Source organism: Tupaia chinensis, unplaced genomic scaffold (genome assembly GCF_000334495.1).
Source record: "Tupaia chinensis unplaced genomic scaffold, TupChi_1.0 Scaffold143584_1, whole genome shotgun sequence".
NCBI lineage: Eukaryota > Metazoa > Chordata > Mammalia > Scandentia > Tupaiidae > Tupaia > Tupaia belangeri.
The window spans coordinates 7,586,376-7,612,990 of NW_006203430.1; the positions used below are offsets into that span (position 1 = coordinate 7,586,376).

General features: G+C 40.2%; 1 protein-coding gene and 1 pseudogene across 7 annotated transcripts in view; one reads left to right on the forward strand and one right to left on the reverse strand.

The window, feature by feature from the left end:
- Positions 1 to 26,615, forward strand: part of CEP192 (centrosomal protein 192) — a 134,611-nt gene that overhangs the window by 47,824 nt on the left and 60,172 nt on the right. For all 7 annotated transcript variants that reach the window (XR_001369462.2, XM_014582361.2, XM_014582363.2 and 4 more), the window contains 12 exons: positions 4,172 to 4,997; positions 5,081 to 5,207; positions 11,522 to 11,693; positions 14,551 to 15,454; positions 16,826 to 16,974; positions 19,394 to 19,624; positions 23,726 to 23,851; positions 24,036 to 24,179; positions 24,282 to 24,345; positions 25,037 to 25,176; positions 25,275 to 25,367; positions 25,891 to 26,009. Coding sequence is in view for 6 of the 7 variants with exons in the window: in XM_014582361.2 (XP_014437847.1) it covers positions 4,172 to 4,997; positions 5,081 to 5,207; positions 11,522 to 11,693; positions 14,551 to 15,454; positions 16,826 to 16,974; positions 19,394 to 19,624; positions 23,726 to 23,851; positions 24,036 to 24,179; positions 24,282 to 24,345; positions 25,037 to 25,176; positions 25,275 to 25,367; positions 25,891 to 26,009 (3,095 nt within the window). In the remaining variant the exon portion in view is untranslated. The remainder of the gene's footprint in view (positions 1 to 4,171; positions 4,998 to 5,080; positions 5,208 to 11,521; positions 11,694 to 14,550; positions 15,455 to 16,825; positions 16,975 to 19,393; positions 19,625 to 23,725; positions 23,852 to 24,035; positions 24,180 to 24,281; positions 24,346 to 25,036; positions 25,177 to 25,274; positions 25,368 to 25,890; positions 26,010 to 26,615) is intronic.
- On the reverse strand, positions 51 to 3,857 carry LOC102486569 (POU domain, class 5, transcription factor 1-like; annotated as a pseudogene).

Below are 26,615 nucleotides of genomic sequence, written 5' to 3' on the forward strand. Positions count from 1 at the left end.
TTCCCTGGCTTCTCTCTCCCTGCTTTCCATTTTTAGGAAGGGCAGGCATCTCAATTGGAATGCATGGGAAAACCCAGAGTAGTGACAGAGAAGGGGGGAAAGGCTTCTCAGGGAAAGAAACTGAGGAGTACAACGTAGTAAAATGAGGGCTCCCGTACCTGGGGTACCAAAATGTGGCCCTGGGTGGGGGGAAAGGATACTGGTCCCCCTGAGAAAGGAGACGCAGCAGCCTCAAAATCTTCTTGATGTGCGTAGTTGCTGTTGATCTTGCCCTTCTGGCGTCGGTTACAGAACCACATTCAGACCACGTCCTTGTTGAGCCTGAATTGCTGGGCGATGGGGTGGATCTGTTGCAGCGTTGGGCTTTGGGCACTGCAGGAACATGCTCTCCAGGGTGCCCCGCGTGTGGCTCTTGATACTGGTTTGGTTTCTCTTTCACGCCTACACTAGGGTCTCCGCTTTGCGTATCTCTGGAGATTTTTGTTGTTATCAGCTTCCTCCACCCACTTCTGCAACAGAGGCTGAAGCTTGCACATGTTATTGAAACTGAGCTGAAGAGCTTTAAAATGGCACATGGTAGTTTGACTGAACACTTTCCTAAAGAGAGCCCCCAGGGTAAGCCCCATATCAGCCTGGGTGTATCCTAGGGTGATCCTCTTCTGCTTCAAGAACGTGGCAAATTGTTCGAGTTCTTTCTGCAGAGCTTTGATGTGCTGGGACCCCTCAGAGTTTTTATCCAGTTTTTCCTTCTTTGGCTTCATGTCACCAGGGAAGGCAGTGCAGGGCTCTGGGGGAGTCCCCCTCCAAGTTTCTCCCTTCTTCCCCCACTTCTACCTTGCCTTCAGGCTGGGAGATCGCCAGGCTGTTTTGGGGCACCAGCCGTGCTCCAACTGGAGGCCCACAGTAAGCCATCTATCCACAAAATTCACAAGACAGGGGGCACAGAGGAATCCCCTACATATCAGAGCCTGCCCCAACACCTGGCCCAGTTTCTAGCCCACCAGGAGGGCTTGGAAGCTTAGCCAGGTCTGAGAGTCAACCCAGCCTGGCTCCAGCCCTCCTGGCCCATCATCTCCACCTCTCGGCAGGCGTGAGAAGGCAAAGTCTGAAGCCAAGTGTCCTGCCGTGGGGAAGGAAGACTTCCCAAGCTGGGGACTTGGAGGAATGAGGGAGGCATGTTTTTCTTTAAAAAGTATGTTGGGTAATTTTTGGCCCTTTACATTTCTTTTCTTTTCTTTTCTTTTTCTTTTTTTCTTTCTTTCTTTCTCTTTCTTCTTTCTATCTTTCTTTCTTTCTTTCTTTCTTTCTTTCTTTTTTAGAAAATTTTGTTGTCTGGTACATGTACTCACTGGAGAGACGGAGAGCAACAGAGAGAGACAGAAAGTGAGGAATCACCCCCCAGGAGGGATGGCCATACCTCTATCCCTTGTCCTCCATTTTCCTCACAGGATTTTGGGCATTCATGCACAAGTACCCAGTATGAGTTTCACTTTTTTTTTTTTTTAATATTTATTTTATTTAACTTTATTTATTTAAATTTGACCAGAAAGGGACAGAACGAGAGAGAGAGAGAGAGGGAGAGAGAGAGAGAGAGAGGAAATGAGAAAGCAAGTCACCAGGTCTGGGACTTCAAACCGCAGTCAGCCATGTGAGAGTCCAGTGCCCTTAACCACCACGCCACCTGCTGGCTCCATTTTGTTTTAATTTTACTTCGCTAGGTAGTAATGTGAAAAGCAATCACAATTTGATGTATTAGTTACATTTCTAACGAAGAATAAATATTAAAACCCATGTGCAGGGTTTTTTGCGTTAGGGTGTGTGCACTCAGTGGAGAGAGAGAGACAGTGAGAGGGAAAGTAAGAAATCCCCCTCCCCTCCCAGGAAGGATGACCACATCGCAGTCCCTTCTCCATTCTCCTCCCAGGATTTTGGGCACACCCGACACCCATCCAGCATGACTTTCAAACGACCAGGTCTGGGACTAGAACCACGGTCAGCCACCTGGGAGTCCAGTGTTGTAACTGCTATGCCATCTGCTGGCCCCTGTTTATTTTTTTAGTGCTGCTCTAGGGCACTTGCTTTTACCACAGAGAGACAGAGAAAAAGAGGGAAGGTAAGAAATCACTTTCTGAGGAGGCATGGCCATACTGCAGTCCTCTTCCCTTTTCTCCTGGGGTTTGGGCTCTCACACCTGATGTGTTTTCAAGTCTTTGGATCTGGGACGCAAACTGCATAGTTGGCCATGTGGGATCTAGCCACCAGTTGGCCTAAAACATCATTTTAATATTTTCTCCCATTTCTGTTTGTTGTGGTTAAACAAAAATAGATTTTTTTGTGTGTTTTTTTAATTCACCTTATATCCAACAAATTTATTAACTCTTATAATTATTGGTATAGTCTTTGGATATCCTACATACATAGTTATATCATCTGAAAACAACAAGTTTTATTTCTTTAATTCTATATTTTATATCTTTATTTCCTTGTCCTATTTGACTGAACTTTAGAACAGTGTTGATTTGAAGTGACACTCTTTAAAAGCTTTTCCATCACTGACTTGTTTTATCTTTAAATTTAATATATGCTGTAAGTTGTTTATATTATTGGAATAGCAAAGTTCCATTCTAATCTTTCTCACTAATTTATTTGCTCAATTTTGGTTTTTAACTTGTAAGGGGGTTGAATCTTGTCAAACACTTTTCTGGTTCTATCAAGATAAACATGAGTGATACCTTTTTTTTTTTTTTAAGAGAGATTTTTGCTATAGGGCGCATGCGTTTGCCGGAGAGGCAGAGACAGAAAGCGAGAAATCACCCCCCGGGGGGGATGGCCACACCATAGTCCCTTCTCTTGTTTTCCTCTTGGGATCTTGGGCATGAACACACATGTGCCCAGCATGAGTTTTAAGCCATTGGTCCAGGAACTGCAGTCTACTATGTGGGAGTCTAACAATGTAACTGTTACACCGTCTGCTGGTCTCAAGCGACGACTTTTTTATTGGTGATGTGGTAAATTATATTAAATGGTTTTTTAATGCAAAAGCATTCTTTTGTAAGCCTCACGTGGGTCATGATGTTATTATCTTTTGGTATGTCATTGGATTTGGCTTGCTTATGGTTTCTAATCTTTGTGAATGAGATGAATGCCCTTATAATGTTCTTGTTCTGATTTTGGTACCAAGGTTTTTGTTGGTCTCGGTGTTTCTATTTCCTGGAAGTTTTTTTTCTTTTTTTAACATTTCATATTAACTGGAAATTTATTTTCGTAAAAGCTAAACATGGTCATTTTGAGAAGAAATCCACTGTGATGTGTGGGTTGTTGATCTTGCCATTTAAGTTCTAGAGTGGTCCCCTCACTTCCTTTTTTTAATCCTTGGTAAAATTTTATCCAAAGAATAGGATACATACATATATGTATATTTTAAAACAGGGCCCATTAGAGAATAAAATGTGTAGTTGAGAGTGATTTCAGTTTTAGTGGCCCCTGTGTTTTATCTTTTTTTTTTTTTTATCACCTTAAAGACTAGCAGGATAAAAGGATCACTGACTCCGAGTCTCTCTGAGATTAACGGAAGTGTTTTTTGTAAGATTGGTACTATTTTTCTTTAGAGTTTGGTAAAATCTATTAGTGAAATCATATAGGTCTGGTAATGTTCTTTATCTGATGCTTTTTAATTCCAGACTTTGAGGATTATTCTGATCTTTAAAATTTTTTTCTGTCAGTTTTAATACATTGCACTTTTCTAGGAACTGTAATCTTCATCTAAACTTGTAAACTTTCCACCACCAACTAATCAAACAACAGCCCTGTTTGACTGACAATTGAATGAAGTTACCAAAAATCATACTTGTTGTCATAATGGCTCAGTGGCTTTGCAATCTCAAGATCTTAATTTTAAGATTTTAAAAAATTCTCTGAATCAGTTTTAATGTCTCTTTGGTTCCTGAGTTTATTAAAAAAACAAATGACCATCAGATTTTGTGCATAACCTGGTATTGGATAATTAATGTTGCTAATGGCTATCTTTTTCATTAGGATATTTAACTGGCATACCATTAATTTCTTGCTGCTAAAACTTACACAGTACTTTAAATAAATAAAGATTAGGCTAATATGTACACGTTTATGGCCCTGGGATAAATTTATCAGAAACACATTTTCTCATTTCCAGGATACTTTCTTCATGAACAGCAAATTCCAAAGATCCGAGGACGAGCCTCCTGATGGAGAGTCTGTGCTGAGGATAAGCACTATTGCTTCAGCCATCGCAGAGGCATCCGTCAGTGCTGCTCCTTCCCAGCTTGCTACCATGCTCAAGGCACTTTCAAATAAAACCAGAGACAAGACTTTTCGGGGAGATGATAAACAGAAGGGTTGTCCCATTGTGTCTCATTTCTTCGTTAATGATTTAGAACAAAGTAATGGATCCAATGCATTTGATATGGAAAAATACCTAAAAAAAACCGAAGTTAGTAGATACGAAGGTGGATTGGTAAACTTTTCAAGAACTGGTATGTCTGATATTTGGGATTTATCTTTACCAAATGAACAAACTACCCAGGACAACCACACAGAGGATTTAGGGACAACCAGTACAAGTGTAATGGACCAAAAAGAAAATATAGTAGCTAGTTTTTCTGGTGAAAATGGAGACAGTGAAAACCAGGAATCATTTAAAACAAACAACTCTTCAGATTCAGTTCTTAGAGATATAAGAGAGAATGAGGATGCAGAAGGTGTGAAGACATATCCCACTGACAGCAAATTACCAGATATTGGTTATAGTGAAAAAGCTACCTTAATTTCCACTTCAGCATCTAATAGTTGTTCATCAGTAAGAAACCCCAGAGTAGCATCCCTTTGGCTGTTAGAGGAGGGTGAAGAAGCACAAGATGAGAGAGAACACCAGAGGCAAATTGAGTACGTCACTGAAACAAGCGGTAGCGAGAAGCATGTGACTTTTGAAAAGCATTGTGTGGTTTTACCTAAAACTGTTGGTAAGTATCTGAGTAACTGTTCACATTCACAGACTCAGTCATAGTTTTTTCTGTTCTCATTGGAAAATATACCTTTCTGATAGATTTGGAAGATACCTCCCTTGAGCATGATGGACATGGCTCAGAGGATAACCAGGAGAGCTTCAGACCTTCCACCTCACCACTGAGCCATTCTTCTCCTAGTGAAGTTTCTGGAACAAGTATATCAGGGTAAGTGCTTACCCTTTTTTTAAATTAAAATATGTGCTTAGTATAGAATAAATTGAAAAAAAGTACAAAGAAGAAAAATTGTTCATCTATAGGTTCATCTCTCAAAGGTAACCCTTATAAATATTTCATGAATTTCTTGCCAACCATTTTTTCTATATAAATTTTAGTGACATTGAGATGAATAACTTTGCTCATCAAATTTTAATTCTATGAATTTTTTATAGCTTCGTAGGAGACCTTTTATGTTTTTCTATTGAAAGATTGTAATAAATAGAATTCTTTTTTTTTCTTTTTTGGAGAGAATTTCGCTATAGGGTGCGTGCGCTCGCCAGACAGACAGAGACATTAGAGACAGAAAGCGAGAAATCACCCCCCAAGGGGGATGGTCACGCCGCAATCCCTTCTCCTCCATTCTCCTCTCGGGATCTTGGGCACGCACGCACACGCGCCTGGCGTGAGTTTTAAGTCACCATGTCCGGGATGCAAACCGTGGTCGACTACGTGGGAGTCCAGCAACATAGCATTTACGCTAACTGCTGGTTCCCATAAATAGAATTCTTTTGCCTAATTAGTGAGATTATCAAACCAGTTTTGATTTATTTCACAATACTGGATTTTGAAATTGTCCACTGCTTCCCAAACTTCCAGTGAATTGCATATTTATCTAAATTTCAACGGAGAGCTTAGTTCTCTCATGTTTGAATGTCTACTTGTAGATGTCTCATTCTGAAATGCTTTTTCATATACTCACTTTTTAAAAAATTTTTTTAAAAATTTGCTATAGGGTGTGTGTACTTGCTAGAGAGGGACAGAGAGAAAGTGAGAAAGTACCGTACAAGGGACGTGGTCATGTGTAAATCCTTCTCCATTCTCCTGTTGGGGTTTAGCGTACTCCTGCACATCTGTCTGACCTGTTTCTCAAGCTGTCAGGTCTGGAACTCAAATGGTGTAATTTGTCATGTGGCATCCAGCTGCTTCAACCACCACACCACCATTGCCCCCTCCCCCATCACTTCTTATTTTACAGTTATTTTTGTGTTTTAAAGGACATTAGAAGTCATCCAGTCTAACCAAATTTGAAAATCATCTGGCTATGACATGTCTAAGGGTATTAAAATATTTAGCTTATTACACATTTTCCCCTTAACTTTCTTATAGGATTTACTGTCTTTATGGAATCTTGGAAGAAAATCTGAGACTAGCCTACTTCTTCTTGCCTTTGAATTGACTTGATCTTTTTGCAAGGTTTTGTTTAAGATTCTTTCTCTTTTATTGTAATTAGCCAGAGGATATATATACTTGCCAAAGAGAGAAAGAGAAAAAGTGAGACAATACCTCCCATTGGGGATGATCACGTCTCAATGTCTTCTCCATTTCTACTTCATTTGGGGACTTGGGGCATGCACGCACACACACGCACCTGTTGTATTTTCAACATAGATTCAGTTGCCTTCACCACACCACCAGTTGGCCCAGATTCTTTATTATTTTTTTCAACTTTAGTAACTTTTTTTGTTGTTGTTTTAGAGAGATTTTTGTTATATGTGTACATATATATGTGTACCCCCCAGGGGGGATGGCCATGCTACCATTCCTTCTTTTCTTGGGATTTTGGGCATGCACGCACATGTGTCCTGCAGGAGTTTTAAGCCGCTAGGTCTGACACTTGAACCATATTTGACTATGCGGGATTCCAGCGACATAACCACTATGCCATCTGCTATTCCTCAACTCTAGTAATTTTATTAGGCTCTCTCTCTATACTGACTTTTCACTGTTACTTTGCTCTTTCACTCCACATACTTGTATTATACCCAGTATACACTTTCAGTGAGTGTCCACGTATTCTTTCATTTAAAGGAAGTTTTAAAATTTTTGTAACATCGTCAGAGGGTGCATGTAATCATCAGAGAGAGAGAGAGAGCACACACAGTTCTCAGTGGGGCATAGTCATGCCACAATCCTTTTGGCTTTGTTTCTCCATCATGTCAGCATTTGGGGCATGCATGTACACGTGCCCAAGGTGTTTTTCAAGCCACCAAGGGCAAGATTTGAACCCAGTGGATCACAGGGGATCCAGCTCTCCCTGTATATGATGCTTAACAGGGCTGGCCATTTTTTCCTTTATTTCTGAACATATTAGTCCTGCTTCATTTCCTGCATGCCCAAGAACTCTAATAATGCATTTGTGATATCTGTGTTACATTTTTTTAATCCTTTCTTCGTAAAAGCTGTTTATTTTGAAATAATTATAGTTTCATAGGAATTTCCTTTGATAATGTAAAGAATTCCCACTTACTCTTCATCCAGTGATTACATGTTACATAAATATAGTACAGTATCCCAGCCAGGAACTTTTGACATGGGTACCATGTGTGGGTGGAGTTCATTGTCATTTTATCACATATATGGATTAACATGTCAAAGATACTGAACAATTCTATCAGCATAGTGGTCTACCTCTTTCTTCACTTCTCTTTCATTTTGCTTACATTTTTACATTTTCAATTTCCAGTTTCCTGACAGTGCTTTGTGCTGTGTTCTTTCCCCTTGTATACTTTCCAAGTTTATCTTTTACTTTTGGTTTTGACATTTAAAAAAATGTATATGAAAGCATTTAATAAAATCTATAAATACTGTATAAAGACTACCATTACTGTGATTTTTCTCCTTCACACTGCCCTTTACTGCAAGAGGAGAGCCAAAATACTGGATTGGGGGCTAGCAGGTGGCATGGTGGTTGGGGTGCTGGACTCCTACATGACCAACTGCGGTTTGAGTCCTGGACTGACCTGGTGACTAGCTTTCTTAATTTCCCTCTCTCACTTTCTCTCTCTGTCTCTCTCTGATGAGCCTTATAGCAAATTGAAAATAAATAATAAATAATAAATAAAATAAATCTTTACAAAAATAATACTGGGTTTGGTGGTCTCACTTTTGTATCTACCTATTACTCTTTTGGTACAACGAAAATATATTCGCTCATTAAGTTTAGTTGAGAGACCTTAGGGGATTACTGAACTTTCTCATGAACTTTGCATATGGTCAGATATTTTGAACGAGAGCATCATATTTGCCTTTCTAAAGTGACTGTGAAATTGGTGAGCTCATTCCTCGTGGTAGACTAAGCCAAGCACTTGCACCTCCACCTTTCTGCCCAGAGCAAAACTTTAGTGAGAAAGTCAGTTTATGAGAGGGTAAGTATGTTCTGAACTAAAATTGCTAGAGAAAGTGATATGAGAGTGATTTTGTGTTGGTAAGTTGTTAAGCATCCGTTTTTTGCTGCCACACTCAATAAAGCAAATATCAGTTGAGATCTGCTCATGGAGAAATATCAGTCAGAATTTTCTCGGGACCAGCAGTTAGCGTAATGGCTATGTCGCTGGACTCTAATGTAGTCGACCAAGGTTCGCGTCCCGGCCCTGGTGGCTTAAAACGCATGCTGGGTGCGTGTGCGTGCGTGCCCAAGATCCTGAAAGGAGAACGGAGGAGAAGGGATTGCGGCATGGCCATCCCCCATGGAGGGTGATTTCTCGCTTTCTGTCTCTCTGTCTCTGTCTGTCTGGCGAGCGCACGCGCCCTATAGTAAAAAAAAAACAAACAAAAAACAAACTTCTCCAAGAAATTTTTTTTCTTCTGTTTAATGTTAACTTTTTTGCGTGTGAGAATGGTTTTATCTGACACATTTTACTGCTCATTAGTATCTTGGTAACTGTCCTAGCTAATTTCTGCTGTTTCACAGAGCTGAATTAGAGCTTCTAAATCAGAACTGCCTTTGAGTCTCCAAATGGCCAGTACCTTGACAATTTTTGGATCCTTTTGTAGTCTGACTCTTGACTGAAATTTTTCTCTTTATTTTTACATGTGTTCTTGCAGTTCACTTCTAATTATTTGAGGTTAAATTAACCTAAACAAATTTGTTCCTGTCAACCAAAGAAGCCAAACTGATATAACACGTCACCTTTGTGACCCAGAACTTTTTTCATGGTATTTCTATGTGTATCTGTGTCTGTGCACACACATGTGCATACTACATGTATACAGTAGCTAAAATAGGCCTGAAACAATTTGGCTAATAATATTTTGTTTCTATTAGTTAGAAACTTCCTAACTAATGGGGCCAGCAGGTAGCATGGTGGTTAAGGACACTGGGCTCCCACGTGACTGACCGTGGTTTGAGTCCTAGACCTGGTGGCTTCTTTCTCACTTTCTCTCTCTCACTCTGTCCCTCTCTGATCAAATTTAAAAAAAAGAAAGGAAGGAAGAAAAAAAGAGAAAGAAAAAGAAAGTTAAATAACATAATTCTTAATATATTGACAATACAGTGGCTTTTGTTTCTTAACTTTATTTATTTCTTCTATCAGAGACAGAGATAGAGAGACAGGACCCCTCAATAGGGTCCCATGCCACAATCCACTCTCACACCCAGCCAGCCTGGATCATGGGTATGTGTTTGAATGCCACTTGTGCCCATGGAGGTCCCGGATGCAATCCAGGACCTCTCCCATGTGGGTCCATTTGTTCCACCACTGTGCCACTACCTCGCCTGTGGCTTTTTCAAAGTTCAAAATTTGAGGGAACCAGCAGTTAGCGTAATGGCTATGTCGCTGGACTCCCACGTAGTCGACCGCGGTTCGTGTCCCGGACCTGGTGGCTTAAAACTCACGCCGGGCGCGTGTGCATGCGTGCCCAAGATCCCGAGAGGAGAATGGAGGAGAAGGGATTGCGGCGTGACCATCCCCCCTGGGGGGTGATTTCTCGCTTTCTGTCTCTAATGTCTCTGTCTGGCGAGCGCACACACCCTACAGTGAAAATCTCTCAAAAAAAAAAAAAAGTTTGAATTTGCATTTTCAGTGTGCCTATCAATTTAGCTGAGTATTTTGAACTTTATGTAAAAAAAAAATATTGGAGTAAAAACCTGTCAGTTCAGGGGCTGAGCTGAAGCTAAGTAGCAGAGTATGCAGGAGGTGTAGAAACTGTTTCCAAAGTTCACTGGACACTGCTCCCTATCCCTGTGCTCCTTTGCTCCGTGACTGTTACCGCCCCTCCTAGAGGCAGTGCGTTTCCCTCTCCTTTCCTTTCCCTGTCTGGGCTGGTGTTCTGTGACAGGTACTGATTGCCGGTATTAGGTAGGAGAAATGTGTGTGTGTAAGTAGATATGAGACCTCACTACTTATTACTTCATGATCTCCTTTTATAAAAACACTTAATGTATAATAAACATCTTTCTGAGCCAAAGGAGAGTTTTCAGAGTTATTTTTAGTTATTTCTTCCATGAGCGGCACAGAGAAAGGCACTCCTTGACTCACCAGCCTGGGTCATGGACACGTGCATACACTCCCAAGTGCACAGGGAGATCCTGGGCTGGGATGTGAACCTAGGATCTTTCCCATGAGAGTCCAGATGTGTCACCACTGTGCTGCCACCTGGCCTCCAGTAGTGTGATTTTTAATGGCTATGTAATTTTTTGTGTATTCTATAATAATTTCTATAACCTAGTTTCTTCTGCGTGATAATTAAGTTTTGTTTTTTTTTTTTGGATTGTGCTCACCAGAGAGATAGAGAGATGGAAGGAGAGAACACCCTGTATTGGGGCATGGTCACACTGTCATTCCTTCTCCATTTCTCCATCCTTTCAGGGTTTCGGGCACACATACACATGTCTAGTGTGTTTCTCAAGCTACTGAGACTGGGATTCAAACTGCAGTTGGCTATGTGAGATCTGGAGTTCCTAAACTACAAAGTTACTGGGCTGGTTTGACATTCAAGATTTTCTATTTTGTTGTTAGTGATGTGATAATGTACCCTTTTTGTGAAGTCTTTAACGTTTTTTCTTATGATAAATTCCTAGGTGTATAATACTGAGTTCAAGGGGCTTTTGTTGATATGTGTCACTTAATTGCTTAACTGAAAGTTGTCCCACTTTATTTTCCTGCCAGTGGCGAGTTATTGTTCCATTCTTTTGTCTTCATCTGTTTTTTTGTTTGTTTTGTGCCCCACCCCCACCCCCCCGTCTTTGCTATTTGAGGACAGGAATATTTACATGGGCTCCTAATCAAGTATTCAATAATTTTTTACTCACTGAAGAGCTGGTGTTGTTATGTGTCTGTATGTGGTATTTTTTAATGAAAATATTCCATTCAGTAGGAGTATAATTTATAAATTTAAATTTAGATAAGTCAATGTAAGCAAGGCATCTCTGGTTAAATTATTTACAAGATTGTGGGCAAACAGGAATGGTTTTGGGTTAATGTAGGTAATGTTAAGTAAGAGAATGGATCATTTTAATCCTTGGGTATTTTTCTCTGTTTTAGGTGTGCTTCAGAGCCTTTGGGTTCCACAGCTGATCCCAAGAAGCCACCATATGACAGTGAATCGTCCCAGCTGGCACATTCACGTGCTAGTTTGAGCAGGCTGACTTACGTGTCTGAACAAGAGAGCACCTATCCTGCCACAGCAACAGATTATGACCCAGAGGACCGCAAGGTGGGCTGGCACGTGGTCTATTTTTTTAGTGAGACTTGCAGCTATGAATTGTTATAGGTGTTTTATCAGACTGAAGTTCAGGCATGTGTAACTTCTGTGTTGCCATTATGCCTTTAAAATGAATCTGTGTTTGTGTATGTACATACGTCCTCAACAGCTACTCATGCTGGGTGTACACTTGAGGTACAGACATTTTAATATCTGCCTCAGATCTCTGATGGAAGACACCATGTAGTGACATCCACTACGATGCGCATATGTTGTGAAAATTCAGGAGGTAGCTAAAAATCTGATTGCAAGAGGTGTGAGAAGTGTTTTAGCAGAGGCTTATGGGAGGAATAATATATTGAAACCATACTTTCCAGGACTTCTAGGAGTTAAACAGGGAGGAAGCAGTGGTAAATGGGGGAAGTGTGGAATTGACAGTCGTACTGAAATTAGGTTAGAAAGGGAAGGACCAAACCATGAAGAATCTTGGATATAATATCTGGGGGTTTGAATGCTTTTAAGGAAGACACTGATATAATTGGTTTTTATTTATTATTATTATTTTTATTCATGATAGAACTTGTGCTTGTGTATGTGGGGGGCTGGGGTGAGGCAGGTAGGAGCACCCTCTGGAGGATTTGGTAATACTGCATTCTTCTTTCTCTAGCCTTTCAGATAGTGAGTCCTTAGCACATGCTTAGTATGTTTTCAGACTGACCACGTTGGAGATTCAACTGTGAAATCTGGTTTTCTTGAGTGCATTGCCACTGTGCTGCAAAATCAGACCTGTTTTGAATTTTTTTTCCCCCTAAATTAAGGTTTTTGCTTGTGCTTGTGAGAGACGAAGGGAAAGTGAGAAATCACCCCCTGGGGGGATGGCCATGCCACAGTCCCTTCTCCAAATTTCCACGTGGGATTTTGGGCATGCACACACATGAGCCTGGCGTGATTTTCAAGCCAGTGGGTGCATAGCTTGAACCATGGTCGGCTATGGGAAGTCCAGCACCTTACCACTACACCACCTGCTGGCCCTGTTTTGAAGTTTTAAAAACTCGCTCCAGGAACCAGCAGGTGCTTTCTCTGTCTCTTTCTCTGGTGAGTTCACATGCCCTATAGCAACTTAAAAATTAATTAATTAATTAAGAATTCTTTTAAAATTTTTTAAGAAAAGCTCACTCCAGTAGCAGTGTGGCACATGGTTTGGGGGGAGCAAGATAAGAACCAGAAGATTTGACATGAGGTTATTGTAGTCTTTCAGACAAGAGACCATGTCAGCTTGCACTCAGGTAGTAGGTGGGAGAGTAGAAGAATAGAGCTGAGAGATTTATGTGGGAGAAGCTAATATTTTACTATCCATTTGTGTGTGCGTATTTTGTGGTTGTGACAGTATGAAGTTTTCTAATGAGCTGAATCTGACTGTTGTGGATTGACGTCTCCTTAGGTCTCCTTCATGGGGCTATTAAGTATGTGCACTGGAGTTACTAAATACGATGCGGTGTTAGAAAGACGTTATGCCCATTCCGTGGAGAGCCATCTTCCTGACTCTGTTGTTAGTGAGCCTGTATATTCTTAGCATAGTGGTTAAGAGCTGAGTTTTGGAATCACACAGCCTGTTCTCTGCTACTCCTCAAACAGATTACTAAACCTGTTTCTTCATCTCTGAGGAGGAATGGTGTGAGGGCATTGGTTGTCACCTAATAGGTCACACCTGAGTACGTATTATTTGTTGTGGTTATTAAGTGGCAAATAATCTGATCTTTGTTTAATGCCTTTGTTTCCTAAAGCTTTGATTCTGGAGAAATTTCCAAACTGAGTTCCAAAAACAATCAGTGATGGCTAAGTATCTTACCTTGTATGTAAATTCTAGCTCGTCCATCCTGCAGAGCTGTGCATGTCACCCCTCAGGTCATGTGTTATAAAGAAATGAGTTTATCAGCCTTCAGTAGGACTATCGTGTCACACCTAAGAAAATAGGACCAAGCAAATTCAGAAATCAAGAAAGACTTTATACACATAAAAGTTAGCATCTTCACATCTTCAGCTGTGTAGACAAACAGTAGGGGTGGGAGGACTTGGGAACTGGCTCTGTGTTGATTCCCAGCCTCATCTCAGTATCATTTGAAAGCTTGCTTGGTCTCTAATCATTCGTTGCTATTTTATTTATATTTTTATTACAAAATTTAAAAAAGTAAATCGCTTAAATTTGGAAAATCTTACATGACTATGGTCCTTTATCTGTGTGAAATTTTCACATATAATTGATGTATATCTCTTACTCATTTTCTCATAATTTCTTTTATAAAACAATGAATGGTGGGACTGGCAGGTAGCTTGGTGGTTAAAGGCACTGGAATCCCACATGACTGACCATGGTTAGGATCTCAGCCCTGGCAGCTTGCTTTCTCATTTTCTCTCTCTCCCTGTCTCTCTCTCTGGTTAAATTAAAAATAATATTCATAAAGCTAAATAAAATAATTATTTTTAAAATTTATTTAACTTCTATTTATTTATTTATTTAAATTTGCTTGGGAAGACAGAGAGAGTGAGAAAGCAAGCTGCCAGGTCCAGGATTCAAACTGGTCAACCATGTGGGAGTCCAGTGCCCTTAACCATCTTGCCACCTGCCAGCCCCAATAAAATAATTCTTAAAAACATAAAACTGTAAGTGCAAAGTTCGAGCAGAAGCCTGCATTTCACAGCTGCAAAACCCCTTTGTATAAGCCAACTCTCTTTCATAGGAATAATATCAAGTATATTTCTTCATTACATTACTTGAGATTATGCCAGCATGGTTTGAATTTGTTATATTCAGTTTATCTGTGAATTATTTCTTAAAAGTTTTTGTTTTTTTTCTACTTGTCACACTCAGAGTGGTATTACCAGTGAGTTGAGCACCACAATTATTCAAGCCAGTCCAGCTCCGTTGGAGGAACAGGCTGTGGAAAAGTTGAGAGACAAAGTTCTGTTTCAAAGTAGAGGAACATTATCATGTATTCTCCAGAACGACTCTGATATGAAAACTGTGACTGAAACTACCTCTCTGAGTAGCAAACCCGAAGATGTAATACCTAAGTTTAAATTGAGTACAGATTCTTCCTCAAAAAGTCAAGATCCGTTAGAGAGCAGCAGGGTAGGTTTGTCATCGAATCCCAGTGAATTGGACCCAATCAGTCTGGCTGCCATGAGCAAGGCAGGTCAGAGCCATCATGCTGAGGAAGTCATACCGCCCCTTTCTGTGTCACATCAGGACTCTATTATGGAAGGTCAAAGACTGTCTTCTAAGCATATGTCAACTTCCAGCAGTGAATTCAGTGGTCAAATTCCTAATCGAACCACCTCTGGAAACCATGGCACCTCTGTTCCCAGCCTTGCAGTTCATGGTCCTGCTGCCGAGATACCGAATGTGCCTGCTGCGGTACCAACACTCCTGACTCGACATTCTCTTAGCACAGCTCCCTTTGCCCGGCAGTATCTGGGAACACTCCCTTCAGCTGGAAATGTCACTTTGCCTCAGTGCCATATTGGCAGCACCGCTGGCTTGGGGTTTTCAGGAGGGTATCCTTTTCCTGCTGTCTTAGGAGAGCATGTTCAGAATTCTGTTGCTGTGGGCATTTGTCTAGGACCCAATGTCAGCTCTGGATTGATGGGTACCTCTTCCTTTAGTAACCCATATTCTAATGCCTTAAATCAGAACCTGCCAAATACAGCAAACCCTTTTCCCGTGCAGTCTTTTGGTACAAACTGTGGAACTGAACCATGGGATTCAGGATTTGGTAAGATGCTTTTCCTCTGTTATTATTGTTGTCTGCTCTTATTTAAAAGTTGAATTAATTTTTTTCAAATAGACCACAAAGCTAGTTTGTTTCAAAGAGATACTGGTTGTCCTTAATTTCTCGTAGAGTTATTTTTTTGGTCCTTAATTGAAAACACAATAATATATGTCTGTCAAGGGTTTCCAAAGTTGACTTTGAAAAACATTAAAACTTACTCGGATAAAGAGCTCCCTTTGTCTTTTTCTTCATAATCTTTCTTTTGCTCTGCACTTGGGTTTTGTTATTCTTTCTTTTCTAATTTTCCAGAGGGCCCATGTGTGTGTGGGGGGGGGTGGGAGGAGAGAGAGAGAGAATCTCCCGTGATGGATGGTCTTGCTGCAGCCTCTTCTCCCTCCTTTTGCGATTTTGGGCATACACACACACACACACACCCAGCATGCTTTTCAAGCCACTGGGGCTGGAGTCGTGTAGTTGGCCATGTGGGCTTCAGCTGCCCCAACCACCATTCTACCAGCTGTCCATTATTCTTTCTACCAAGAAATGTCCAGATTTGAGTCAGATGCCAGGACGAGTGAGTCATCTTCCACCTTTCACCAAGTCAGTGGGGTGACTGCTATGGTCCTGAGAGCCAGCTCTTCCTCTCTCAGCTGTGGGAACTGGCTCCATCTCACCGGTGGGCACTGTGCTTTTCCTGACATGGTACACATACCCACTGCTTGCTGTCTTCTTGTTTGGCCTCTAAAGTAACTACGTGAGGATGGGGAAGAGATTGGTGGTGGTATCACAAATCTGAGTAGGTGTGCACATCTGGAGAGTTAAGAGCCCCTGTAGTTTCTTTTTTGTTTAGGATAATGGCTTATAATTTGTGAGAGAACAGGGAAGAGATTACTAACTGCCAATAATATCAAAAAGTTGAATAGATCTAGTTGTGATGCCACAAGCTGCTGGGACCTGTGCTCCATAGGTTGGACCCACGTGGGAGGTCTAGGTTAGATTTCTGGTCCAGCATAAGGCTAGGTGCAGTGTGTACCTATAATCCCAGCAAAGTGGAGGTGGGGGGTGCTGAGGCAGGAGGATTACAGTACAGCGAGGCCCTGTCTGGGGAAAAAGCAAAAAGAGTCAATTAGGTGTAAATTGTGAGTAAGAGGAGTTTTCTTTTTGTTTTTTTCCCCCTGAGCTGGATGGAGCAGGAAGACATTGTTGGCAGGCTTCTACTGAGGCTTATATAATGTCAAGGACATAGCTGGGGCACTGTATGATGTCTTGGGTATAAATACATAGTCATATATAATAACTTCCATCTTTCCAATTCTGTTTTTAATTAGGTGTTTGATATAACTTGCATTTTGACTATGCCTTGTTCTCACTCAGGGAATGTGAGAGTGCCTGAGGAACTAAAGTTTCCACATGCTTGCTGTGTTGGCATTGCTTCACAAACCCACCTCAGTGTACTCAATCCAATTGACCGTTGGGTACAAGTCAGCATTGGGGTGGTTAGTGTTAGCATTAATGGTGAAAAGGTAAGCTTTCTGTTTTCCTCATTTCACTTAATTCCATCATGACTGAGTGTATAATTTCTCCTTTCTGTTTGCCCCCCCCCATCTTTTTTTTTTTTTTTTTGAGAGGTTTTCGCTATAGGGCGCGTGCGCTCGCCAGACAGACAGAGACATAGAGACAGAAAGCGAGAAATCACCCTTCAGGGGGGATGGTCACGCCGCAATCCCTTCTCCTCCATTCTCCTCTCGGGATCTTGGGCATGCACGCACACGTGCCCGGCGTGAGATTTAAGCCACCGGGTCCGAGACGCGAACCGTGGTTGACTACATGGGAGTCCAGCGACATAGCCATTACGCTAACTGCTGGTTCTCCCCCTCCCCCATCTTTATACCATGCCTTAGTCATGAATGCTGTATTTTTATTGGTCTCATTTTTATTTGTGGTACGCTATAAGAAGTGAAGCCTAAATGTGTTTTGTATTTTCTGTTAGATATATTATTATATACTATTTTTTAAAAGAATTATTTAATTAATTTATTTATTAACTTATTTTAATTTGACCAGAGGGGGACAGAGAGAGAGAGAGAGAGAAAGTGAGAAAGCAAGTCAGCAAGTCCGGGACTCAAACCATGGTCCACCATGTGGGAGTTCAGTGCCCTTAACCTCCACGCCACCTGCCGGCCCCCAGATATTATTATTTACTGTTAATAATAACTTATTTCATTCTTTATTCACATAGTCATCTAAATTTGCTTTTAGTGCTGCTATTTGAATCACTGAGGGACCGGCAAGTGGCATCATGGTTAAAGGCGTTGGCCTCCCACATGGCCTATTGTGATTTGAGTCCTGGACTTGGCAGCTTGCTTTCTCATCTTCCATCTCTCTCTCTCTCTCTCTCTCTGTCCCTATCTGGTCAAATTTTAAAAAAAAAGTTAAATAAAATAATTCTTTAAAAAATATCACTGAAAGCTCTGAGTAGAAACTTGTCTCTACTTGTTCACTTTGTTTAATGTAGTTTAATATAAGTACTATCATTTATCCAAGAAAAAAAAGAAGAGAAAAAAAAAAGCTTCCCAAGAAGTTATTCTTGGTATCTGTACTTCATTTAGGAAAGGGAGTCATAGTACTAATTTATTTAATGATTTTCTTATATGATCTTTTGTAATACCTGAAAATATAGTTTTAACATTAATAGTTATAGCAAGAGTTTCACATGATCAGTTATAGCTGCTGTAATCTAAGACTAAATCTCCTTCCCTAAACATGGACCATGTGAATATCAGTGCTGGGGCGGGGTGGGAAATACGGCCAGCAGCTCCTGTTTGGAAACGTCCTGGTTTCACAACTGCTTCTTGCGAACCAACACTGGTGGATGGATTTAACTCTTTCCTCTTATCTCCTAGTAGGTACTTGGAGGTATTTACTTGGCAATATTAAGATCATCCCTGCCCTACCTCTTCCTTTTCCTAGCTTGTTTCTTCACTTTCAGTTCCCCAGGTTAGGTGAAAATCACATGATTGGAGGAAAGGGTGGAGGATGGAAGGTGAAATGTGAGGACTTTTTAGGAACATCTAGGAGTCTGTGAATGAAATAGTGTTAACTCTGGAAGTGGGAAGTAGAAAAAAGATCTCTATTTACAGTGAGGAGGGAGAGGTAGTTGGAGTCATAATCACAAACTTGGGAGCCTGTGGAGAGAGAACCTTAGAGATCAGCCTAATTCTCTTGTATCTGCTTTCTTATGTAACTGCAGAAACTATACCCTAGAGAGAATCCCAGGGCTGTGAAGTGCTGCTGCTTCTAGTGGCTTTAAATATATATATATATATATTTATCTATTTATTTACCATTTCCATGAGAGAGAACTCCAACAGGTCTTCATGCAGTGACCCACTCTCATCCTCAGCCAGCTCAGATTGTGGACATGTGCACGCCTGTGTGTGCCCCTGGTACATGCCACGAGGCCCTGGGATCTTCCCATGTGGGTCCAGTTGCAATCCCACTGTACCACAGTGGCCAGGTCCCACTGGTTCCCCCTAATGCCCCCCTTTAAAAAAGATTTATTTAATCTGATTTATTATTATTATTATTTTAATATGCTATAGGGCACATGCACTCATCAGAGAGAGAGATTGGAAAAGTGAGAAAGCAAACTGCCAGGTTCAGGACTTGATCCACATATTAAATGTGTCATAACTTTTCCAGCAACCCAATAGATGAGGGAGATCACATTTTATGCAGTGAGAACAGCTCAATTTACAAAGCATTTTGACTAATTGTACTTTACATATAGTTAATGATTTATAAGATTTGAATGATTTAGAAGAGGTAATAAAATGTTTAGATTTGAGTAACTGGGAAAAGGCTCTTTAACCTAGATGACTCTACCCCTTGATTTTCAATGTGAAGTTATTTCTTAATAAGTTCCATGCTTCTGTTTTAAAGGTGGATCTTTCAACATACCCTTGTTTAGTTTTCAAGAATAAAGTCATTATAAGACCTCATGCCACAGAAGACATAAAAGTACTTTTTATACCATCTGGTCCTGGGATCTTCAGATGTATATTCAGTGTTGCCTCTTGGCCATTTTCAGCAGATGCTGAGACAATAGTACAAGCAGAAGCTTTGGCAAGAAGAGTCATTCTCACTGCTCTTGCTGAGACCCCTGTTATTGAGGTAACTATTATAAGAGTTTTTGTCATACTGGGCATTTTAATGAAGCGATTTAACCTTAGAAGTAATAGTTGGGGAAAAATGAATTGGTGAGCAAATGTGCCACAAAGTTAGTTTCAAGCTAAACGTTGCTTTTTAATATCTAATTATTCTAAAATTTCAAATTATTTCCATTATTTTACAGAAACAAAAATGTACTTGCTAAGATGTCTATAAAGCAAAATATAAGGTTAAACCCTATTTTCTAACCAATTTTTATTGTATAATTAGCTATAAAGTTAGGAAGGTAACAGTGGTTCATATACTCTTGCTTCTTTTCTGTACCTTAAGATTAGAAACATTTATCTTCTTTATAGTCCCCCATTTTCTGGAAGTGGAAGAAGTTAGAGCTAACCTAATTGATATAATAATTACTCATTGAATTAGATAATACTTGTTTAAGACCATGACTTTCAACCCTGACTGTGCATTGGTATAACTCTTGGGACTTTTAAATGCACTCTAATAATATCTGAGTCCCACCCAGACTGACAACTAAATGAGAATTGTTGGTGACAATGAGAAAACATAACTACATAGCAGTAATTTTTAAATCTTCCCAGATGATACAGATTACAGCCTTAGTTAACCAGTGCTTTACAGTGTCTCCTCCTGACTGATGATGAAATCAGAAGTCATGCGTCAAACAAGACTAAGGGATGTGGGAGAGAGAGATGAGAAAGGTATAAACAGGAAAAACAGACTAGTGCTTCCTGATTAAAATTAGTTGATTCCTTATATGTGAATTAACCTGATATGTTCATTTAACTACAGTTAGCAGGTAGTACTGAGATCCTACTAAAGTTAATTTGTTGTTTGAACAATGCTGTTTAACTGACTCACAGCTCAGAGGTGGGGTGTCGGGGATGGGGGACCTAGAAGCCCCCTAGGAGGCTGATGAGACACGTTCAGGTTCCCATACCTCACCCCTGCACAGTACACATTCCCCAGTAACTGCTTAGTAACTGTGCTCTACAGCTTTATTATCTAAGACAGCAAGGAGGTAAGAGTTTGTAGATGTTCTCATATTATAAGCTCTTAATGATCTTTTTCTTTTTGCTTAAGTGCTGATTTGTGTACTTGGATTTTTTAATCAGCTCTGTTATGCTCGTCATTCTCTAGTGCAGGGTTTTTCAACTTTACCACTGTTGGCCTTTGGGCTATAAAATGATTTGGAATGGGGTAACTGACTTGTGTAGTGTAGGATGTTTAGCATAAGCATCCTCTGACCTCGACCCACTAAATGTCAGTGGTTCCCCTTCTCCTAGTGGTGAGAACCAAATTATCTGCAGACATCGTCAGATCACCCCTGGTTGAAAATCTACTGAGAACTAGTGTCATTTATTTTCTGTATTTCAGTACATTCTACTATACCAGGCTTTTAACCTGCCATTAAGCAATTAACATTTCTGTAGCAGACATGAAAAGTCCCTATTACAGAATATTTAAATGTGGCATGGGAGCTTGAAGCTTGGTTTTTCTCTTTGTTTCTCTCTGATGAATGTCGTGAATGGCTTACATAAGTGATATTTAGTAGTACAAGGCAGTGACTCCCATTTTTCTCACCTTGGGGTTCCTATGCCTGGTGCGGCCAGGCCCAGCCTTTCACATTCTTGCTAATGATCTTTCCATGCTCACCCATGTTGTCCGTGTTCCAGGTTTTTTGTTGTCTCCCCAGTGGTTGAGCAGATTTTTTTCATTTCTCTTCCTGCTTCTACAAAGGGCACTTCTTTGCATTTTAGGACTTTACGCATGGGATTCAAATTCCATTCCAGCCTTGCCCTGCTCACAAGTTCGAGATTTTCCCTTCCATTCTCAGAAGGACATTGCATCTCAGCCACCTTGGGGAGGTGAATCTGGGAGTAACCCCAGACTTTCATGTGCCACCATGGAAATCAGTTCCCACTTGTCAGTCAGCCTCTGATTTATCTTTATTTTATGTTTGTCTTGGGGAAAAAAATTTGTTTGTGTGCGTTACATTTCTTCATTTGTGGGTGTGAGGGATCTGTGTTTTCTTGGTGTCCTGTGTTTAACGAAGTCAGCCTGGCAATTAGGCACTTGTTTTGAACTTTCAGTTTATCTATTTTGATATCACTCTGAAGAGTTTTAGTATTTCAGATGTTTAGATTAATTTTGAAAATATCAAGATATTCTTGATATTTTTGGAGGAAATTGAGAAGTCAGTATTCTAAGACCTCATTGAATGAAGATTTATATATTTTATAAACTTGCCTCTATCTTTTTTTAAGATATAATTACCTTTTCAAAGTAGCTGCAGCTAGTTTGCAGCTATTATCATCAAAAGATCACTTTCCATTTCCAAATTGTATCCCTTAAGTGTTTTGCTTCTTTTTCCTTTGATTTCCTCTCTCTTACCCTCCCCCATTTCCCACCCTCCTCCCAAACTGCCTCTGGTTCCACAGTTGCTGTCCATGCCTTTGCACTGTCCAGTCTTTCAGTTTCTGCCATAGAGCACAGATACTCAGTATATGTTTAGTGGGGTTATAGAATACCTCTCTTTCTTTGTCTGGTTTGCTTTGCTTAGCAGTAAATCTTCTGTATTGGTCAACTTTCTATCAAATGCTAGGATCTCTTTGTTTTTTGTGGCTGAGTAGTGTTCTGTAGTGTATGTGTGCCTCAGTTTTTCAAAATATTCATCTGTTCATGGATATTTGGGTTAGTTCCTAGTCTTAGCAATTGTGAATAATGTTGCAATAAACATGGATGTGCAAGTATTTTTCTCACTGAGTGCATTCCTGTCTTTTGGGTAGATAACTAGGAGTGGAATTGTTGGATCATATGTTAGTTCTATTTGTAGATCTTTGAGGAACGTCCATATTGTTCTCCACAGCGGCTGTACTAATTTACGTCTCCACCAACAGTGTAGGATAGTTCTCTTTCACCACAGCCTCGCCAGCACTTATTTCTTTTTTTTTTTTAATATTAACTTAATTCTGACTGGGAGAGTTCTTAGTGAGTTGTCTGTGCGCCTCATTTGCCCATCTTTTAATTGGGTTGATAATTTTTTTGTTAAGTTGCTTGAGTTCTCTGTATATTCTGGTTATCAGTCAATATCTTTGAACCCATATATAGTATATTTAGGATGGAAAAATGCATTTGGTATGCTGTAATGATATAAAGTGATTGAATATTTAAAAAATAAAATAGAAAAGGTTTTTAAAAAAATAATGAAATATTATGAATTTGATGCCAATAAATTTGACAACTTAAAAAAATTAAATTAAAAATACATTATTTACATATCACTCTAAAATGAAATACATAGGTATAAATCTAATAAAATATGTATAAGAGCTATGATGACAATTACAAAACTCTAATGAAAGAAATAAAAAAAATAATTAATGAAGAGATGTCCCGTTTTCATGGTTAGGACAACTCAAAATGTCCTATCTTTCTAACTTGATCTATAAATCTAAGACAGTCCCAATCAAAATCTTAGCGAGTTGTTCTGTGGGTATCAACAGACAAATTGGAAAGTTTGTATGAAGAGGGAAATGACTCAGCACAGCCAACACACTACTGGAAAAGGAGAAATGAGTCAGAGGACTGGCTCTATTTGACTTCAAGACTTACTGTAAAGCTATAGTAATCAAGACAGTGCGGTATTAGTAAAAGAATATACAGATAGATGAATTGAAGAAAATAGAGACCTCAGAAATGAAAAACTAACTGCACCTAACATAATAGAAGGAAGAAAGCAATAATGATAAAGCCTTACTTTTTAATCTCCAAATGGAATGTAGTAATAGTATTGACCTTATAGGCCTGGTGGAAGAAATAAATGACATGAAGCATATTAAAAAAAAAAAGATATTGCGTCATTCTTTGGCATATTTGGGTATGTACACTACTTCAAAAGAAGAATTTGACATTTATTTTTGTTGAAAATAAGCAGTTGTAAAACAGCCTGGGAAAGTGTAGGTTTACCTTTAATGTTGACTCTTAATTTTTTCCTAAAATAAGGCAGTGATAGGAACATAATAAGCTTGATATATGCTAATAAATAGCATTTTATGAATCAGTTCTTTCTTTTGTAATTAGGTAGAAACAGGAAAAAAGGATGTTCTTGATTTTGGTGACTTGACTTACGGAGGCTGGAAAGCTCTCCCACTAAAACTGATAAACAGGACACATGCCACTGTACCAATCAGGCTGAGTATTAATGCTGTAAGTATTAACATACAGTAAGAAACTATTTACAGGCTACAGTGATTTGGTATCATAGACACTACTAATCTCCCACTCTTGGTTAGTTTTTCTTGGGAAAGTAAATTTTTTTTAAGGATTCCATGATCATGTCTAATATTGGACTGTTGACTTTACTGAAACTGATCCTTCTATTTCTGAGCAGAATGCCATAGCCTGGCGCTGCTTCACATTTTCCAAGGAGCCCGTCCATGCTTCGTTGAAAGCTGCTCCTTATGCTGATGTGATTGCTCAGCTGGCGGCCCCGTCTGTGGTCAGCCACGTGATGTCTGCCAGTTATGACGGACAGGTAGGCTGAATGGGATGGAGATCTGGCAGATTTTCTTTCATTAAGGTTTCATTCTTGGTGCCATTATACATTAAAAATACATTTTTTTTTTTAATTTTATAGGATCCAGAATTTCTGATCATTTGGGTTCTTTTCCATAGTCCAAAGAAACAAGTCTCTTCTTCAGGTATCATGTTTATATTTTATAGGAATTACTTTATACCTTAAATAAACTACAAATTTTAAGTTTATACTACTTCTGTCAATAAATGTGAATACCTTGAGTAATTTGTCAAGTATTTTATGTTTTGAGAATGAGTGAGGAGGCATGCTGTTTTGGGTCAAACTTGTTAGGTAGCTATGGGTAACCTGAGCAAGTACCCCTAAGAACCTTTTAGGATAGTTTCTCTTAATTGATCATATCATGTTGACCAGTAGATGTTTTCTTTCTTTTGCCACCTTCTCATCCACTCATTTCTGTTCCTGCCTTAATTTTTTTCCTTTTCCTTTTTTTTTTTTTAAGAGGTTTTTACTATAGGGTGCGTGCGCTCGCCAGGCAGAGAGAAACAGAGACAGAAAGCGAGAAATCAGCCCCTCAAGGGGGATGACCACGCCACAATCCCTTCTCCTCCATTCTCCTCTCGGGATCTTGGGCACTCATGCGCATGTGCCCGGCGTGAGTTTTAAGCCAACCGCAGGCGACTACATGGGAGTCCAGCGACATAGCCATTACGCTAACTGCTGCTCCTTCTGCCTTAATTTTTATAAAAATCTTCTTGCTCAAATTTTCTTGTGATCCCCTAAGGATGTTTTGTTGTAATGATGTCGTTTAGAATTAAATAACTCTCATCTCTGAACTAAAAGAATGAATTCTGTAGATATTCTAGACTCAGCAGAAGAATTCCTGGCGAGAGTTGATGTAGAAGTTGACAGCCCCAGCCCTACACCAGTTCTCAGGAGTGTTGGTCTCCGAGCACGGGCAGGAACGGCGAGGATACATGCTCCAAGGGACTTGCAGGTACTCTTGACTCTCTTCTTTACCCTTACTGTTTTGTACAGGTAGATTTCACCTTAATGTGGCAATTTTTTAAGTGCCTGTTTTGTCGCATCCTCTAGACTGTACACTTACTAGCCAGTGTGGATTCCTCGACAAAGCAGCACCTGCCTTTGAAAAACGCTGGGAATATCGAAGTTTATTTAGATATCAAGGTAAAAATTTTCATCAGAGTTCTATAAATAGTCTTTGCTTAAACTGTGAGAGTTCCTCTCCTTCTAAAGGCTGCTGTGCTGCTTGTTCTGTCAGAGTGCTGTCAGGACCAACTGACAGAAATTTAAAGACTAGGTAGTGCACTGGTGTGAACTACATGCTGTGGCACTTGAACTTTGAAGTCTGATGCTTGAATGTAACAAGCTAGTTGTAAGGTAGTTCCTGGAGCATGTGTATGTCATCCAGTGGCTGGGCTGGAACTGGAGAAGAGCGACTCACATGGAGTCTGAGACCGTGAGTGAGTGAAAGGGCGGCAATGGATAGGAACTGGGCATGAGGTGGGAGATAAGGTTTATTTTGGAGGAGGAGGGAAGGAAAAATACCCTTTCCAAGAGAATAAGGCAGAACGGGTCAGTGATGGATGAGGAGGAAGGGACGGATAACTTGTAGTAAATGAGTGAGGCATATGTGACCAAGAGGACCTGGGTGAGAGCCTTGTTTAGTTATGATCTGGTAACTGTTTAGGTTTCAGAACAAGGAAGTCACTTTTCAGTAGACCCAGAGAATCTGTTTCTTCAACCTGGAGAAGAGCATGAAGTTATAATTTCATTTACTCCAAGGGATCCGAAAGATTGTGAGGAAAGGTAATATAAAAATGTTTATAATGTCAAGTTTTTATTTATCTCTTTTTTTTTTGAGAGGTTTTTCACTATAGGGCGCGTGCGCTTGCCAGACAGACAGAGAGAGAGATAGAGACAGAAAGCGAGAAATCACCCCCCAGGAGGGATGGTCACGCCGCAATCCCTTCTCCTCCATTCTCCTCTCGGAATCTTGGGCACGCACGCACACGTGCCCGGTGTGAGTTTAAGACACCGGGTCCGGGACGCGAACTGCGGTCGACCATGTGGGAGTCCAGCGACATAGCCATTACGCTAACTGCTGGTTCCCTCAAGTTTTTATTTATCTCTTAAAACAGCCACTCATTTAGATGTGCTCATCACAACCTGAGTGATAAAGTATGCATTTTATTTCACTTAGTAATTATATAGCTTCATTTACCCTCTTTCACTTATCTTTTTGTTTTCTTTTTGTTACTGACAATTTCCTTTTAATCTGCTAAATAGAAATTGGGGCTGGCGGGTGGCATGGTAGTTAAGGGTGCTGCATGCACTCCCACATGGCAGACCGGGGTTTGAGTCCTGGACCTGGCGGCTTGCTTTCTTACTTTCCCCCCTCTCTCTTTCTCATCC